Raw genomic sequence first — 19,495 nt, 5'->3', positions numbered from 1 at the left:
ACCGGAAATAGATGTCGCAGCGAGGATGCTAATGTCTGCTTGAAGGGAGGGCGGCTGTAGTCGGTGGCAGTGGATTACTAAAATGCTAGCAGCAAGACTTTAAGAGTGGGAAGTTTTCGGCATTGAGAGAATTGACCTCAGTGTTTGTTTCGTGAGTACAAAATGACGAAGAATTTATAATGAAGGAAAATGGTGAAGTGATCAGTGTAGACTACACCAAAGATGGTGCTGCGCATGCTGGAAGTGTGTCTGCTAGTGCTAAGAATGGACGATTGACATTTGCCAAGGAGACCCCCATTTTTTTTTAGGATGACATCTTTGTGACAGTAAGATAATTATTCGAATGTAAAGATTTCTTAGGTATGTTTCTTGTTTATTAGTAGGTCTTATGCCTGAATTCAAACTGAAAAAAATGTTTAGCAAAAGTCGGTCGTCGAGCCGGCACAAAATGGAGACGGACACTGGGGAGTCTGGGATCAGCAAGTTGAATGGAGGAGGACCCATTCCAGGAACCAGCCCAGAACACCATAGCCAGAGCGGATCATTCTCGCGTCATGGCTCCCGATCTTCGCTCTCTGGTGGCAGTGGTAATGGCAGCAAGTCCAGTTCTCTGGAGCGGAGAGGTCGCATAGCATCTGATGGTGCTGTCAGTGGTTTAGAAGACAGTGGTCGGTCAAGTATGACAAGCCCTCTTAACCTTCCCATGGAGCATCTTCAGTCATTTAATGCTACATATGGTGGTGGACAGCGCACTTACTTGGAAAGTCTATCTATTCCTCGCCAGCTGACTAGCCAGATATCATCCAAAAACCCAGTCATTAGTCCCACTCACCATGCCAGAAGTCACATAGGACATGGACATCATGGACGTGCAAGTAGTGCCAGCAGTTTATCTACCACTGCCTTGCGTGACCGATCACTTGATCGTTTGGAACGTGACCATATTTATTCAGGTGACAGATCCTTAGATCGACATTTAGATCGCATGCAGCTGTCCATTGCCATGGATAGCCAAAGGGATAGAAGTGCAAAAACATACAGCCGTGACCGTTCCCTAGATCGTGAGTATCCACATATGGGGGCAAGGTCACTTGAGCGAGATCACAGTTCAGTTGCACGATCACGATCCTCTGACCGTGGTGGCGACTATCCTGTTTCATCATACCTCACATCAAGTCCATCACCTCAAGATTACAGAAATAATTTCATTTTCGAGCTTCAAGTGCAAGTGACAGAGCTGCATCAAGAATGTGCTAAACTACAGAAGGAGGTAGAGATTACACGAGACAAACTGAGTTCAAGCATGAACAGTATTAAAACATTCTGGAGTCCAGAACTTAAAAAAGAGCGATCAATGAGGAAAGAGGAGACTGCAAAGTGTAATATGTTTAATGAGCAGCTGAAAGTAACTCAAGCAGAGTTGAAGGTAAGTCACTGTTACATTTAATATAACCTTTTAGCTTTTACTTTTCAGTGCATCCTTATGCTGCTAGAAGTTAAAGGCCTACCTAAGTGCACCTCCCCCATATGACTGAGCTATTATAGAAAGAAATTCCAAATAATGCAGTTATGCAAATCAAGCCTTAAAATATCAACATTTACCATTACACTGAAAAATATTGTTAAACTAAGGTGTTAAGGGAGCCAGTGAGCACTGATGTATGAGGGAGAGATTGGTGTGGTGGAGGGGAAGGAGACAATAAATAATAAGACACAAGACTTTTTGATAAAACTATGAAGTACTGAGCACATATGCTTCTAGCAAAATTTTAACTGAAAACATAGAGGTCACATAAAATTACCAATACTTTAATTTAATTGACCAAATTAACTAGACTGGGTAATATCAAGCATATGTATAAACAAGAAGTATACTTTCTGTTCTGTTTCTCATTGCAACCTATCGTTCTATTCTGTTTCTTATCCCAAATCATTTACTGGTGGCTAAACATGGGTTTTGTTGGTTATTAGCCAGTCTTTGTAATACTTATGCTTTTACATTGTGCTCAGAGAGTTAAGTAAAAAAAAAAAAGAAGCCATGTCCAACTTGGCCAGCTTATACAGTGGCATGCATACATTGTCAAACCTTTTAATTTCTCATTTGTGTTCTTTATTAGAGAACATGAAGGAAAATGTGATCTTTCTAGCCTTATGCATCATTTAGGTGAAGAGTGTATTCTTGCAGTTTATGTGTGCATGCAACGCCTGTAAAATCTTGCTAACCTTAGTTTTAGACTGGAACAGTGATCATTTAAGCACATTGATGGAGCTGAATAATACATCCCCACTATATACAATCAATCACTTATTTGCATTTTCTGAGTTTATAGATGCCTGTATGTGTAGTCAATGACCATTGTGATGTCAGCATATTCCCAGTTCTTATTATTTGTGCACCAGCCATCATTTCTTCACACAGCTTGGGAATAAGGAAATACTCTTTGGTAATCTGTTTAGTGTTTGTTGGCTTTACTTCCTACTCTTTTTTGTTCTATAATCACTCCCTTTGTATGCAAAATGTAAAGATAAGTATAAATTCCAAATAGTTATGTAAAAAAAAGAAGGCTTTGCAATACAAACATTGACTGTGAAATTAAGCACAGGCATTAGTGTATTTTGCCATGGTACTGTATTTCTTGCATGAGACTGAGTGTGCAGGAAATTAATGTTAATAATAATCAACAGAACAAACACTGGCTGCCAGATTGGACTGAATTGTGGATTGTGATGTGGAGCTTTGAAGTGCAGAGTGAATCACCCACCACATGTCAGCCTTAGGACAGCCAATAACCTTATTGATCCTATTCAGTCCTGGGTCTTGAATTTTTCTAGTCCTGCAGAATTCTTGGTCTGGATATATGGATAGTGGTGTGAAAAAATGGTGGGAAAATAAGGAGATCTATTAGCTGGCTCCTGTAGTCTGCCAGACGAACATTTGCATTGGTTATTCAAATTGCCAAGCATTCACAGGAAGTTACAACATGATGAGGGGAGACACCATAAACCACAACTGCAAGCTCTTACATGTTGTGGCCCAAAACGTTTGTCTCTATAAAGTGCTAATTCAAATACCATATACTTGGAAAAAAGATAACTATTTCTGGTCTTGCCTGGGGACAAAACTTCCAGGAGGGCATTTCAGACTGACAATTTCCAAATCACCATAATCGTGACCATTGTATTTCTTGTTTATCTAGAAATAATTAAAAATTAGTGCCTTCATGCACCAAATAATTATCACATCAAAATATAATTATTTGGCAATTCCTCTATATATATATCAATTTTCTTAAGACTCATCAAGTATTTTATTTTCATGTCTGTAGTCATCCACAGCTCCATGTCCTAATTACTAATGTTGCAGCCAGCTTGTACAGGGCAGGTAGTGGTGCTAATGTGTGTTTTGGTACTAGATTTATCATCAGAAGGTAAAGCTAGAAGAAGAGATTGGTCCTTAACTTTCATAGGCTGTGCCCAAGGTGTGAATCATTTTTCACTGCCCCTGTGGCCACTAGGCTGTGAAACTCGGTGTTGCACTATGCTGTGTGTATGCATACAGGGCCGCCGAGAGCCAGCCCGGGCCCCGGGACAGACGACCTCTCCGGGCCCCTTGTACTTGTAATCGTAAATTATTTTCCCAGTATATAATGTTTGTTTACAATTCGAATCTCAATATCTACACTCAAACTCAACTTCTGCATGTGTAATGCTTGGGTGTTCTGTCCTTAGACCTTTCTTTAAAAGAAAAAGAAAAGGAGAAGAAGAAAAAAAATCCACTGACCAAGGCCGGGCCCCCTTGACAGCCACGGGCCCGGGTACACCACACCCCCCTGTCCCCCCCTCTCGTCAGGCCTGTATGCATAGAAAAGGGAGGTAGATACTGGTGAAGAATTTGCAGTAAAATGATGTCGCCAGCATATCTTCTATGCATTTTCGCTCAGATAGAAGATTCTAGTTTCAGTGGGACAGAGTCCTGACCTTGACAGTTCCAGGTATTGATTTAACCCAAACTTCAACTCCCAAAATGAGGAAAAGGCCAACAAGCAGAGTGCAACTAGCATGCTCAGCGTACACAAAATAAATTTGATTAATTTTTGTGACTTGTTATATTACATGTATAAAGTGACACCTTTGTGCCCTCGTAAGGTGAATTTAAAAAGAGATGTTTTTGTATGCAAGAGCATGTATGCATCAACATGCATGCATGTAAATCAGTCTTCAGAAAAAAGGAAAAGAATTTTTTTTTCTATATTTGAAGCTTTCAGATTACCTTTGGTGGTGATATTCAACAGTAGTGTTATTTCCTCGTTTAACAAAATTTTTCTCTTCCCTCCCACTTGCTTGTCATGTGGGTGTCATGTTTCGTTACCATCTCAGGTGTAATAGCAAGATTAAGTATACAAAGTGAAACCTGTTTGTAGTTTTACAAACAAAGACTTTGTTAGATTTATGTCTAAAACTTCAGTTTCTTTTTCAAGTCAGTCAGATGTTTGACTCTAATGGCTGATACCGGCCCCCTATACATCTACAGGCTTTCGAGCAAAAACTACTGAATTGGAAAACCTGAAACAAGATTAAATTTTACACTTGCTTGCTTGTGGAAATTGTCACTAGCATCACTTTCAAAAATGGGGATTTGTTGGGAGGTGAGAGAGGAACTGTCATGACAAAAAAGTTGTAGGCTTATATTTGTTTCAGAAGTATAGCTGCATTCACCACTTTAGGTGGATCTGTGCCAAGCTTTCATGTAGAGGGGGTGGGGGGGGAATTGGTGTTTTACGCCGTGTCAGCAACTGAGGCTATAGGATTTCCCCATTTTCTTTCTCTATTGTCTTCATTAATTTACTTACAAAATGTCTTTTCTCTAAATTACAAAAGTATTTAGAATTTTTTTCTCCTTCGAAAATCCATTTTGCTTCCGATCGTATCCTCAATCCTTCAACTCTATGTTCCCTAATATTCTGTAGTTCATTTTGCATGTAAAACTTTATTATTAGTAGAGTTGCTGTAGCATGGTATGCAGTTACATTGCAGTCAGATTCAGAGCAGAAGATTTCTGGATTAAAGGGCTGTGACAGAAAAACTCTCCTTATCACCCAGAAGGAATGAAAACCTGCTTTATCAGGAAGAGTAAAAGGAAAAGAGTGATTGGGTTCTGCCTTCCACATACCATGTCCTAGACTGGTGAACCACTTACAGTTCACTGCCTGTTAGCCCACGTGATAGTGGGATCTTTACCATTATACAGCATATATAATACAATAACTTTGTCATGTTTATAATTTAGTTTATTGGTGCCACCACCTCCACCACTACTATTCCACATACTACAGTGACAAATAACAGCTGCAATTGGTAGTACATGTATAACTAAGCTGTAGTGACCATCTATGTTGAAGGCATTCACCTAGAAAACATTATGAACTCATTGTTTTGCTACTATTATTATTCTTATGTCTGTGTGTTTATATTGTATTCGCCTTGAGTCTGACTGATGCTGGAGAAAGACACTATACAAATGTGCTATTTATTATTATACATACAAATGATAGACATCAGGTGTAACTCGATGCTGAACTGAGATTAGTACATGGCTGTTGTTATAAAAGTTCAGCTAAGAGCTGGAAACTAACCTCTCCTTCAAGTGCATCTGAAGCATGAACAGCTTTCTGGTATACAAAGTTTATCAAACAGGATGCTAATTAAGATGCAGAAGGATCTTTAATGACCCATTAATGACCACAGTGCTTGCTGTATGAGAAAGGAAGAGCTGGCATGCATGAACATATTTTCTTACTATCTTAAATCTCAGTGTGAATTTATGGTAGTCTGGCAAATAAAACTGGAGTTTGCTTTCTAGTTATTCAGATGCCCAGTCAGATTGCTGATATTTGTTTTTAAAAAATTTACGGAAGAGAAGAAAACCTGAAACAAACATTCATCATTCTGCCCTTACTGAACACCAAGCCCGTTCTTAGCCCACATGGGCCCAATGACACCACTGTCTTCCTCAAAAGTTACAGGGAAAGGATTAATGGGAGATATGACTCTCTTTATGCTTAAAAGATAAAGCATGCAATACATCATTAATTTGGAGCCTAGTTACCATATTAATCAAAAGTGTAGGGCCTTAGCCAGGTACCTCTTCTGCCTGCCCCTAAGCACCATTGCTTTCCCAATTTCGGGCCATCACTTTTTAATGGAGCATAAAAAGACAGCAACCTATTTTCAGTGGACATGTCATTTGTATTAGATCTGTTGGCTATGATAATCTATTTATATATTTTCCAGATCATGAGCTCCTTTCTTTTTCTGCTTCTTTCTTTTTCTTTTTTTTTTCTTTCTCTTTCTGTTTTGTCTAATTGTTGTCTTTTTCTCTTACACACTAAAAGACTGCTGATTTATTCTCATTTGCTTATTTTTGGTCACACTCAGAGGCAAGCTTTTGAGATAAAAAGGATCAACAGGTCCAATCACATTGTAAAACTTGGTGTAGAGGAGTAGTGGCCTCAACCTCAGTTCCTGTGATGCTTCATTCTTTTGTGCTCTTTCCTGGGGTGGAAAATTATCACCTTGTCTAATCTCGACAGGTAATGGTAGCTGTCTGGTATCTTGGTGATCTATACAAAGCCTTGATGATGGTCTTCATCTCTGCTAGTCTTTGTTTTCAGTTTCATCCTACCTGGCTTCGGCTCCTAATTTTGCGGTTCTGTCAGCTTGCTCGTTGCTTTCAACACCACAGTGTGAGGGTATCCCCTGCAGTACTGTGTTTAGGTAATTGGTATTTATCAGTGCTGTTGTCAGCTTAGGTAGTTGATTATTTTGAGGATCTTTTAGGACAGACAGGGCATCTGTTAGGGACACCACTTGTAAATCTATGCTTGCTTAGCTGTTGACACTGGCCACTGCACAGATCAGGGCTTCAATTGACTTTGTAGTCTGTGCATTGAAAGCCTGTTGGAATGGCTATTATCTGCCTGTGTCCATCAGGGTACTGGATTTATACCCCAGCTCTTCCATTTCAGATGTCGTCCATTGCTGACTGATCTTTGTAAGCTTGTATTCAATCTTCTTGGGAGTACTTTTCTAATGATAAGCAGAGGGGACCTGGTTCTCTACTTCTGCAGGCACTTGTAATTACTTGACCCTTAATCAAGGTGCAGTCTCGCAGTTCCTTCATACAGTTTTCAAGATTTTCTCATTGCCATCAGCTATCCAGGGAAGGATCATTTTGGGTTGTGCCTCTGGTTTCATTCTCCACACATGCCCTAGCTATTACATTCATCTTTTTTGGAGTGAGATATTAAGTTAAATGTCATGTGGGGCGAATTTTTCCCTGCCTTCATTTTTTTATTTTTTATTTTAACAGAGACACCGTGAATTGATCCATGAGCTGCAGTCCAAGATGGGAACAGGTGAAGGAGTGGAGATAATTGCTGCAGCAACTGTTGCGGAACTGGAAACTGTAAAACGAGAGAAAGACAGCCAATGCAAGGAGCTTCACATTCTGCGCCGTACTGTTGATGAACTGGAAATTCGTATAGAGACACAAAAGCAGACGCTTGCTGCTCGTGATGCAAGCATTAAGACGCTGTTAGATATGTTGCAGGTAGGAAAATGCATTGTTATTCCTGCTGATAAATAAGTTTTATTTACAATGAAAATTGGGTCATTTTTTTATCTTTAGTTGGTCTTTGTTGTTACATATTTATGATGCTTTTTCTATTTTCTGATAAACAAATAGGTGGGCTGGTTCAACATAGGTATGCTTATATTTAATTAATTATTAATGAATTACTCTGTATGAAGTAATTTATAGCCGACTGTAAAGAAAGTAAAAGTCAGATACAAGAGGATATCTTTTAGATTATGTCTAGTAAAACTGTAAACAATGATGTTCTTAATACCTTGCTTTTGTGTGCTTCTCAGGGTAAAGGCATGGCTGTTGGGCAGCTGGATGTTGAAAGACAAGAGTTGGAGTCCCTCCGTGCTCAGACCATCATAGATGGATCCAAGATCCGACAGCTGGAGGCTGCTGTTGACCTCAAGGAAGCTGAGATCCTCAAGCTTGCTAAGGTCAAAAGGGTTCTGTGTTATTGTTGATTGTAATCAAGATTGTCTGTGGTAATCATGATATTGTAGAGGTTATCATTAGTGATAATACAGGGACCGATATTCGTCTGCCAGTTAGGAGTTGGAAGCATATATACATAGATGTCTAAAAGTGTACTTGTACTTGCAATTACATATGTATGGCAGCTTGAACCTAATACTGATGGTGATTACTCCCTTTTTTAAACATAGTTCCAGTATTGATATGAGTGAACCAGTCTTGTGTGATGCACTCCCAGTGTCAACCGACTTATAACATATGAGTAGGATATTGTGAATGCTAGAATACACATTCTGAAAAAAAAGGCAAGATTAAATAAGAAAAGAATCTCAGTCTGTTCTGAGACTTTTTGTGATGGTGTAGGTGATGGTGGTGGTGGTGGTGGTGGTGTGGGAGGGGGGGACCTGGAAATGAGCGCAGTTCCAGTCCAGAGATGATGCTAATTCAACAACTGCTTGTTCTCCTGATTACACCGCTTTACAACACACGGTGGTACACACCATGATAAACAATACAACCACTGAACAAACAGCACCCTGATGCATCATAATCCTCCCAACTCTTGTGCCTCGGAGCACTGGCAAGAACACTGATTTTTTTTTTTTTCTCTTTTGAGAACCGCAACTTCTCATGTCAGCTTTGGCATTGAAGTTTTGGTCTCATAGTCCTTGGTGTTTCTAATTCATTGACTAGCTCCTTGCATCAAGGTTCTCTAATCCAAACATCTGGCTTTCTCCTGAGTCTTTGCCCTCCTGGATCATATCTTAGTCCCAAAGAAAAGTCCCTTGGCATTGAAAGATAGCTGTAGATGTGTTGACTGTCAACCAAATACTCTGTTGTAAGTGCAAACAAACTAAGAAGTGTCCAGAAAGTTCTTGTTCCTTTACTTAAACTTAATAAATTCACACACATGACATACAACCAGAGATGTCACTGGATGAACATAAAACCCATATCCTTCAACCAGTCATCAACTAGCCAAAATGAACAATGAGGGAGATCGCACTCCACTGACAAGTGACCTGCCCAAGTCCCACCTACAGGTGGTAGGAGGGAGAAAAATCTTTGATCACTGTGCTATGGGGTTAAGTCCTGCTGGTCAGGTTTGACAAACCTCGGATGTCCCCCCCCCCACCAGTCGCAACTATTGCGCCAGGTCTCTGCCCTAGACAACATTCACACCTCAAATTGTGGCAGTTTCCCCCTCTCCCCCTCCCCTCATCAACAGGATGCTTTTCATGCTTGGCTTGCTCTGGGTGCTTGTCTAACTTACATAAATGCCCAAGCCTATACACAGGGCCTTTATAATTACTAAAGAGTACTCTGGTGTTGGAGGTGTGGTCATTTTTAGTCTAAACTTTAACTGTGGGCAGTGTTAATGCCCCATTTAAAGTTACCACATGACTGTGTACTTTTCCTGTTTGAAAGTAGTAAAATAAGGTAGCCAAATTCTGTGTTGGAGACAGGTCATTAGGTGTCTATTACAACAAAGATTTACATTACAAAAAGCAATAAAAGATGACTTCAAAACTCAGTAGAACTTGAATTCTGTGCCTCTTGTGAAATATTTTTAAGTATTTTGCATGTTGCTGATGGTGTAGGGATATTTGTTTTCAAGTACAGTACATACTTCATGGCAAACTTCATGACTGCTGATCTCAGTTTTATCGTCTTACCCTCTTTGACTTAGATTTACAACAAGAATTCAAAGAGAAAATTCCATGCTGAATGTAAGATTTTATGCAAATGCTCTTTGAGATTTTGAGAGAAATTATAATTGGCTCCGTTGTAGGTTTGTAGTTGTAGATGCTTGAACACAATATTTTTTTCATCAACCGAACAACATTGGGATGTTCCAGACTAACTGCACTGTCAAGGATGATTGAGAATGTCTTAAGAATCAAATGTCCATTACAGACAATAACATTTTGACTTTTTTTCCAAAACCCTACCCCCACAAGGTATTGGCATATTCTCAATTTGCTTGAATATGTGTAGTGCTCAAATAGAAGGAAAAAAACACTTCCTCTAAAATGGCTGAGTTACTCAGTGAATAAAGGAGTAAACTGCATGCAAGAAATCTTTTAATCTAGTCTTTCTAGGGGCTTTAAATCGGTTTTGACTGTGGTGTATTGTAAATGTCTTTGTGGCACTTTTTAAACTAATCTGCCTTTTGTCATCATGATTAGGCAGAAAAGAGAAGGTGCTAAATTATAAGAGGTTCTTTTGGCACAGAGTTGTAATTTCACTTTGTTGCCACTTTCCCCCCTCTTACAGGCCTTTTGATGAAATAGATTGATGTGCTATCTGATGGTTCGGACTTTGACCTTCCTGCTTCTTATTACATAATTTTCTTTTTTACTAATTAATTTTCTTTTTCAACTGATCATGTTGCTATGTGTTGCAGGTAATAGTAGCATCTGTAAAGGACAAATTATAAAGAATAAGCAAAGTTGGAATAGCTCACCACATTTTTAGGGACATTATTAGTTATCACATCCTCATTATGCAACAGGGAAAAAATGTCATCTCTCACTTTTTATGTCTGTGTATATATATATATCTGTTGTACTGTAAATCTTGAACATGGAATAAGGTTTAAAGTTAATGTTTTGATTTTAGAATGAACATAACAGCTGATAGAAGCAATTTCATACTCCATAAATTATGTTTGTGCTTGTCCATAATTCTTTTGAAAACTGAATGAAAGAAGAATTTATTTTTTAAAGCTACAAATTTTATATAAACCTTCTATAAAATTTTGTGGTTGCTGTGTGATTGTTGCAAATTTCAGCTTAATCACAAACATCTGTCTCAAAAGATGAAGGTGCAGTCAATGTGATGTCAGGTTTTTGTGATGTCATTGCACAAAGCACTCTAATTTGCATAACATGATAATGCTTGTGATACATTATCATCATTACAGTTGTGTTTCAATTTTCTTGTCAATTTCTTTTTACATTCTCTTGATAAACAACTCACTACGTATAGCTAGCAACAAAGTGATAGCTACATCATCCAACCACTTATTTCACTTACTGTGTATATTATAGATATGACTGCAGTCATTTTTATACTTATTCCAAGATTCACCTGTTGTATTGTAAATAATAGTGCACAAAAATGTATGAACTGGATAGTCCTTTATGAGAAATAATTTTTTTTGCCTTATTTAAGTGGAGTATAAAGAGTAAAATATTTATTTTAAAATTTTTCATATTTTAAGGAATCAGAATATCTGAGAGAAAATATGAGCACATCTTTGGATATACCACAGTCTGCTATCAGCAGTCATACAATCACTGCCATGCTTGAGGCCAAGGCAAGTGCTGTTGATGAATATTGGTGTCTAAGGCTACAATCAATAATTGTTTCTTAAAATTGTTTTGTCATTTAGCCTTTGTACCTCATTGTGGAAATATTTTCAAGGTTCAGTCAAAAGTTTGGTAAGAAACTAAATAGCAGCCTGTTATAAACACTAGTTATATGCACACATAATTTCATTAACTGGTTCTTTAGCTGGTTTCTAATCTGCAGCTAATCATATAATTTATATTACAAACTAATGAAAAGATTCCAATAAATGTAAGCATTTTACTGTTTTGCAGTATGTCAGTGTTTGGCTCTAACCTGCAGGAATGTACATTTTCTTGATGTAGGATTTGCAAATAGCAGGATTACAACATGAAGTGCAGACTCTAGAAGAGAAACTGCTGAAGTCAAAGGAAGATCTGAGCTTAGACGATAGGCATGACTCTGCCTCAAAGGATAGTTCTATAGGAAGGGACAAGCAACTACGAGCAGAGGTAATTATGAGAAATAGGAATGGTAGCATAAATTTCTGAGACATTCACAAATTGATGTTATATTTTATTGCACCTTTGAGGTGAAAGATAATTTGATTTGCTGGGTTCCCCCCACACACACACCAATTTTATTTCAAAAACTGCAAGTGAAATTTGTACAATTATTTATGATTGTGAAAAAGTATATCTATTTATACTATTTTACAAAGTTTCAACTACTGTTAATTTTTAAATAAATTATAATGTAGATTCAGAACCTGAGAGAAAAACTAGGACAGCGTGAGCGGGAGCTTGCGAGTTTGCGGCTGCAGGAGGAGACAGTGCATCGTCAGCATCAAGAGACTTTGCACCATGTCACAGTTCTGAAAGAGCAGCTGAGCGCCAAAGACAAGCAGATTGCGATGCTCCAAGCAGATGTGAGTCAGCAGTGTGTAGTAGTTCCTTTCTCTTCTTTTTTTTTTTTTTTTGGAATAGTTTGTGTATGAAATGCCTCAGCACTTGATATGTGATTGTGTATCTCATCTGCAGTACACAAACTTTTTTCCGAAAGAATCTTTGCTTTATTGCACTTACATTTCAGGTTTTCTAAAATCCTTTTGTTTGTTAAGCAGTCCATCCAAACTTAATTTTAAAAATCCAAGTCCTACACTGAAGATACCAGTAAGAGAAAACATCCATTTTTGTGGTGGTAGATTTAAAGGGAAGTATATGTTTAATATATCTAGTAAGCTTATGTGGTGAACAAATATAACTTTTTGGCACTTTTTAGCTCTGACCCCCTTTTAGAGATGTCACAAGAGCTGACCCACAGCATACATTTCAATTTGGAATTTGTGGTGTTTCTTTCATGCTAGGCATAAACGCAATTATATTTTAGACAGGAACCATACGTTTTATATTGTGCAGATTGAAGGCTTTCAAGAGCGGCTTAAAAACAAAGATGGCACCATAGAGCGCAAGAATAAAGAGTCACAGGCAGTGGCTGCAGAGAAGCGGCGACTGGAAGCAGAAGTGGTGGAGCTGAAGGAGCAGCTGGACACCAAGGAGTGCAAGATCACCATCCTTCAGACAAAGGTTACACCCTCTCTTATTTTTTTACTGTTAGTGTATCATAAAATTCATTAAAAATTAAAATTAAAATATGCTAAGCATGTAGTGATGATAGTATTTTATGGATCTGACCTTATACATGCATGTGTACTGATGTGGGTTATAATAGATATAGCTAGAGACCTGTATGCCTCACCAAAAGGTGTATAATTGCAAAAGTTTAAATGAATAACCAGCTTGATTACATTATAGTATGGATGCATTTACTATTCCCATCTATTTAAAGATGTTTTTCATGTTTTCTATGTTTTTATATTCCCTCTCTTTAGTTAAAGGCTACTGCCTACACTGAATCAAGTCTAAAGTCTTTTACTGTCAGCAGATTTCATTCAGTTTATGGAAGCCTATCTTTGTTTCCAGTTATTTTGATGGCAATCATCCATTTGTCTGGGCTATTTGCTTTCTTTATTTTTGTTCTTTGTTCCGATCAAGTGTGTGAGATGTGTGGTGAGAACACCTGCTTACTAAGTATGATACTGCTTTGTAAAGATCTTCATAGCATTATTATTATCATTGTCATGAGTTTTATCAAGATGACTTAAAGCAAGTGTCTGTGCAGGTGGAGAGTCAGGAGGACTTAGTTCGAGAGAAGGAGGAGCAGTTGGTCCAGGTTAAATCTCGCCTTACTTTCACAGACTCCACAGATAGTGCCATCTCCAGTCTGGAAGAATCAATTACAGAGAAGGATCGACAGATAGAAAGGTTTATTGCCCTTTTTCTTGAACCCTTTTCTGTTGGGCGTCTTCTTTCATTTTCAGTCAGAGTTGCTTTTACTTTTAGTGAAATAGAGACCAGAGCGCAGCCTTAAATTTGCCACCTGTTTGTGACAGTGGATGAGGAGTAGATGTGATCTGAGGTGTATCAGACTTGGTGACTCCTTTGCTGTCAGCGCCAGTCTTTGTGCTTTGTTCTTTTTTCTCTCATTTCTCACTTTTTTTTTTTTGTAGCTTATGTATAAGGTAAAAGGAATAGGCAGAGAACAACACTGGTCCACTTTTTTAAGATCCCAATCCTTTCCTTCCACCTGCTAACTTCCCCTGATATAATCAGGTACCTGTTTTCACTAAGCAGCTACTGAGTGGCATGGAGGGAGATTTTGAACCAGCAACATTCTGCGCCAAAGTGAAGTACACTAACCATCCGACTACAGAGTTTCTCACCCCTGCCCCTTATATTAGCAATATTTTTACAGTGGTGTAGGAACCAGGGAGGCAGCCGGTTCCTCCAAAAAGATGCTGAAGAGTCAACAATGTGAACGTTGTTCACCATTAGCATGGAGTTTCCCCCCCTTCAAGACCAAGCATCTTCCTACGCCATTGTTTTATTTAAATGTCATTTACTTTTTAATCTCTTCATAACCAAAGACCTTAGATTCACAAGTGCTAAATTTATGATTCTGTGTAAAGCCATCCAAGTTCTATTGTCACTCCATGTTGTGTTGCTTGATCCTTCATCCCATTATTGTGCTAGCACTAGTTAAAAGCTTTATTTAATAGCAATAGTAATGAGTATTATTTAATCCTTGTTTATTGGTTGTATTTTTGTGGTGCTCTTTATTCATTGGTTTTGTTCTGTTAAAGTGCCTTGAGGAAATCTGATATGTGAAAGACCGTGAACAATCTTAGATAACATGAAAAGTCTGAGGACAGGATTGGCAAAAGTGCAAAAGACATCTTTTTTTGGGGCTATGACATCTTTAACTATGTCTCAGTTAAATCATCAAGCTTTTGTGTTTGTTCAAGAGTTTTCTAAAGTTAGGTTGAGTGTAATCAGATTGTAACTATTTTAATACTTTTTTTTTCATCCTTGTTTTAGCTTAATAACACCACCACATGCTATTATTTCTGTCTGTACACAGACTGAAGATATCGGTGTATAAAACAGGGGAGCTGCTAGAGAGGTACACTATATCCACTCCAATTAATGCCCAGACTGTTATCAGTAAAGTTGTTACAGGCAGCAAATTTTCAGGTTTTTCTAATGCTAAAATAGACTTTGGCTAGTCACTTCAAGTATATATAGATAATGAGTGATTATTGAAAAAGATATATCGTGACAACTACAGTGATGAAATGAGAAAAGAACTTGTGAATAAGTGCAAAACTATTTTATATTATTGATATTATTAAAGCAACAAAAAAATGCTTGAACAATCAAAATTGATTCATCTTTGGCAATATCAGTGACAAATAAGTTGCATTTGTTGACAAGTGCTACTAAATTGCTAAGACAGTTTATTTTCAAAACTTTAGTTAGGTTAGATAAGCTCAGTCATTTCATGGTGCCACACAGTGTAAGGCATGCAACTTAGAGCTTTGTGTATATTTCAAGGTGTGGGGACTCTTTGGAGTTAGTTTAGTTTAGTTTAATCCTTGTTGCTCCTTTGAGGAGCATAGGACTGCAACAACACCTCGCCAGCGGACCCTTCAGTTGGGCACAGGTGGTTCCGATGTCCTTTGCCTCGCTCTCTGCTGTTCTTTTCCAAGTCTGCTTTGGTCTCCCAACTCTCTTCTTCTCCTGAGGGTTCAGTCAAATGCCTGCTTGGCAATGGTGTCAGCTGGTTTGCACAGGGTGTGTCCTATCCAGCCCCATTTACACTTTTTGATGTCTTGGCTAGTGACATTCTGGTTGTTTTTTTTCCACAGGCAGCTGTTGGAGATCTTTTCAGGCCTTCTTATTCCCAGAATATGGCGTAAGCATCAGTTGGTAAAGGTCTGCAGTTTGTTATTGATGGTAGTTGTCACTCTCCAGGTTTCAGAACCCTACAGTAGGACTACTTTCACATCAGTGTTGAAGATGGGGGTCTTACTTCTAAAGGATAATGCGCGGGAGTTTCAGATGGGGCATAGGCTGTTGAAAGCATGCCTGGCCTTGTTGGTGCGGCTTTTAATGTCATCATCCGCTCCACCGATCTTGTTGACAATACTCCCCAGATACATGAAGGGGTCTGTTTCCAGGATGTTCTCTCCTTGGAGGCATGCTGTAAATTTTTTTATTTCTCTTCCATCCTACTATAAATCTTCTTTTGAAAAAAAACAAAAAATACTGTTGTTCGAAAAATTGACTTACATGTATTCTGCTGAAGATCTGTTGATAAAATATATTAATCTGTATTTTATGAAACAAATATTTTAATCACTGATTATAACAGATGGGCATTCATTGCAAGCATGTTCCTGATTTTGGTACTATTGTTTTTGGTAACTAAACTTTCTTTGCATGCAAAGCACAAGATCATTGTCATCCACATTTTTCTTTTCACAAATATGTTCTTATATTTCACTATAATGACCATAGTTCATAAAGAGAATGTATATTAATGATATTTATAAAATAAATAATTTTAGCTTTTTCTAAAGTAATATTATATTCTTCTAGTGTTATTTAGGCTATCATTAGTGTATCAGACCATAATAAAAAATAATCTAAAGAAAAGATCTTTTGTTTGTTTGGTTGGTTAGTTGTTATGCTCTAGATTTTGTGATTTTCTGCTTTTTAAGCCATCAGCAAAAGAGGAAGTAGATCTGCTAGATGCTTGTAGTTAACATCTATCTAGTTACAGCTAGTATAGGGCAGCTTACAGGCAGCTATGATCATGTTGTGAATGCTTTTCTTAGAATGGTTTGTTTTCGGTATGATGTGGTGGGACTGGCATGTATAAAGTTGAGAATGTTTATCTTGTTTGTCAGACTGACTTGCCTGATTTGCGCTGTTAGAAGTTGCTAAATCTTTCCTTCCCAGTGGAAAGAACAGCATGTGTTTTTCAAGGTTGATTTTTTAACCTCTGAACCCTGGGCCTTTAGCAGGGTAACCTTAGGTCAACTTTTTCACTGTTCTAAAAAAATGCTTATTTTAATTTGAAAATTAAAAACATGATTTAAAAATTATTTTGCATGTAGCATAAAACAATATTTGCAAAAACCCTGTTATTGATACAAATAATATTGCTACTCATCAGATTCAAATGAGTTTCTTCTATCCTTTGACTCACTTAAATAATCAACTATAGTTTTTCATTTTCACATTACAATTTATCAACTTTGTGAATCTCATGACAAAACTAAAAGCCATTTTACATTTAGAATGAGTAATCCAGCTGTCACACACAGAACACGTATTCTCCATATCTAGTATGCTGACATGCTGGGTAATGCTGACAAATGGTCAGGCCAGAAAGCCAGTATTTAAACTAGACTCATTTGTGGGAATCTAGTTTTCTGGCCTTCGAGGGACGAAGATTTTAGAAGTTTTAAATAATGGATTTATGTCATCCAGCTCTTTGCCTTCTTTAAGACGAAGAATCCTGCAGTATTTTTTAATTTAAGTTTATAATGAACACTATAGTGCTGTGTGTGTCTAGAGATTTTTAACAAATACCTCTTGTGTTTTTGGCCTAGTCTTCATTCTGACCAAATGTACATTGTATGATAATTCTTTACATGACTTTTGCTCTATCATCCAGATTTGGGATCGCTGCTCAGTAATTTTGTCTGCATCATCTAAATCTCAGCAAAAGATCTTGAAATTTTTCAAGTTTATTATTATCAAAATTCAGGTTTCGTGGAGTAATTCTGTGACATTTTTGGCCTGCCTAACAGTCTTGCACTGTCCATTACATGACGAGGCTACATTAAACATATGCATAGTTCTTTATTATTGCACGTAATGTTTTAAAATCTGCTTCTGAATTCTACCATGAATGCAGAGGTGATTCTAATTCAGACTTTGTCATATTCTGCTATGTTTTACTATTGAACTGAAGTCTGCAGAAAGTGTCACCATCTTTTGATGGAACAGTGGGACTTTTTTTTTTTCCTGAAAATACAGCAGGTTTCTGTTTACCCCTTGTTTGGCAACAATCTTTACAAGCATTCTTGGTTTTTCAGGATGAGCATAGCTCCTCAATACAGAGTATCGTATCACATTAAAGATAGGCTTTCTTTTGCTGCTGTGCAGGCTTCGTGAAATGCGGGAACAAGCAGACCGTGACCATCAGGAAGAGCTGAATGTATATGTGAAGACTACCCAGGATCTGAAGACACAGATGGAAGCTATGCATGTAGAGCTCACAGCCAAGCAGGTCTGTCTCCCTCATATTCTTTTGTCAGTTGGCAGCATGACCTAGCAAATAGTGACCAAACATGTTTGTAATACACAGTGCAGTAAATATTTTCACGAATCATGTTAAATTCATATTTAAATTTTAAATACTAGATACCTTACTCTGTCTTTTAACACCGGAAATGACATGCATAAATGTGCTTATATGTGCGTGTGGGTGTGGTTTAACAGACTGAGCTGTGTGAACTTAGAGAAGAGGCAGCAGAATTGAGAGCAGAAAACTTCCGAGCCAACAATAAGATGAGGCAATTGGAAGCAGCAGCAAAGGAGTACCACAGTAAAATGGTGAGTAGAATGTTTGTCACTTGAGTTTGTGTGTGTCCATTATACTTTTCAATTAGTTTGGGAACATGTTCAAACAAAGACAATAATGATATGAAAATCTTGTATATTTTAGCATGTTACTCTTATAGAAATGTTCTAACCTTGAATGATATTTAAATATAAATGTAATATATTTTATACATTTAATCAAGGTAATCACAGATATAAAAATGATAATGAAATAGATATAAATGTGACAGAAAAACAAAATATTTTCCTATAACTTTAGTTCATTATTTTTTGTTTAGCTGCATTTGTGTGTCATCATTATTGCCCCTTAAAGCAACAGTAATCAGAATTACATAATAAAATATTCAGCTGTAGGGCGTCAAAGCCATTATTAAAAATAAAGAAACTATGAAAGTTGGGCACATTCGAACTTAAGGGGTGCACCATTGGAGATGTAAGAGTCTTAGAAGTAAGAGAAACTCTTGGAGCAACATTAATACTGCAGTCATAGGGGAGAAGCTTTGGAATTGTGGTGGGTGTTGAAGACTTTCATCCAAACTAGCATGATGTCCTGTAATTTCTGTGAAAAACTTTTAGTAACATGACCTTTAAGACAGCACTCTGTTTTTCATTACCTGTTGGGGATTTGTTTCTCAGTTTCAGGAAGCAAAGACAATGCTGACAGCAGAAGTACAGACAGAGGCAACAAGGGAGGTACCAGTTAGCACTGAGCAACATTCATCTTTGCCAGCAGACACTGTTGTGGCTGGAGAGGGTGTTAATGCAGAAGCAGTAGTGGATTCTATAGAGAGCTTGCAGAAGAAACTTAGAGAAATGGAAGAAGATAAAAAGGAAAAGGAAGCACAGATTGCAGAAATGCAAGAGTAAGAATAAGAGAATGTTTCTTTCTCTTCTCTCTTTTTTTATTTTTTAAGTATATATATATATGTATGTACATTTACATGTACTTGTGAAAGTATATTGCAAGTTTGCACCTGCAAATGATTTGGTACTTGCATTAACTAGATTAGTATAGTTTGCCTTGGCAATATTAAGTTAGATTTAGAAGGGA

General features: G+C 37.6%; 1 protein-coding gene across 1 annotated transcript in view; it reads left to right on the top strand.

Annotated features, from left to right (window-relative positions):
• The first annotated feature begins 21 nt into the window (after positions 1–21).
• LOC112572775 (ELKS/Rab6-interacting/CAST family member 1-like) overlaps positions 22–19,495 on the top strand; it is a 38,393-nt gene continuing 18,919 nt past the window's right edge. Inside the window, exons 1-11 of the mRNA XM_025252645.1 lie at positions 22–1,426; positions 7,370–7,609; positions 7,930–8,076; positions 11,340–11,435; positions 11,773–11,919; positions 12,168–12,335; positions 12,826–12,993; positions 13,589–13,731; positions 17,986–18,109; positions 18,322–18,435; positions 19,081–19,307. Coding sequence (XP_025108430.1) covers positions 389–1,426; positions 7,370–7,609; positions 7,930–8,076; positions 11,340–11,435; positions 11,773–11,919; positions 12,168–12,335; positions 12,826–12,993; positions 13,589–13,731; positions 17,986–18,109; positions 18,322–18,435; positions 19,081–19,307 — 2,612 coding nt within the window. The 5' untranslated portion in view covers positions 22–388. The remainder of the gene's footprint in view (positions 1,427–7,369; positions 7,610–7,929; positions 8,077–11,339; positions 11,436–11,772; positions 11,920–12,167; positions 12,336–12,825; positions 12,994–13,588; positions 13,732–17,985; positions 18,110–18,321; positions 18,436–19,080; positions 19,308–19,495) is intronic.

The sequence above is a fragment of the Pomacea canaliculata genome, linkage group LG9, assembly GCF_003073045.1.
Source record: "Pomacea canaliculata isolate SZHN2017 linkage group LG9, ASM307304v1, whole genome shotgun sequence".
Classification (NCBI taxonomy): Eukaryota; Metazoa; Mollusca; class Gastropoda; order Architaenioglossa; family Ampullariidae; genus Pomacea; species Pomacea canaliculata.
This window is presented reverse-complemented; position numbering and strand designations above follow the sequence as displayed.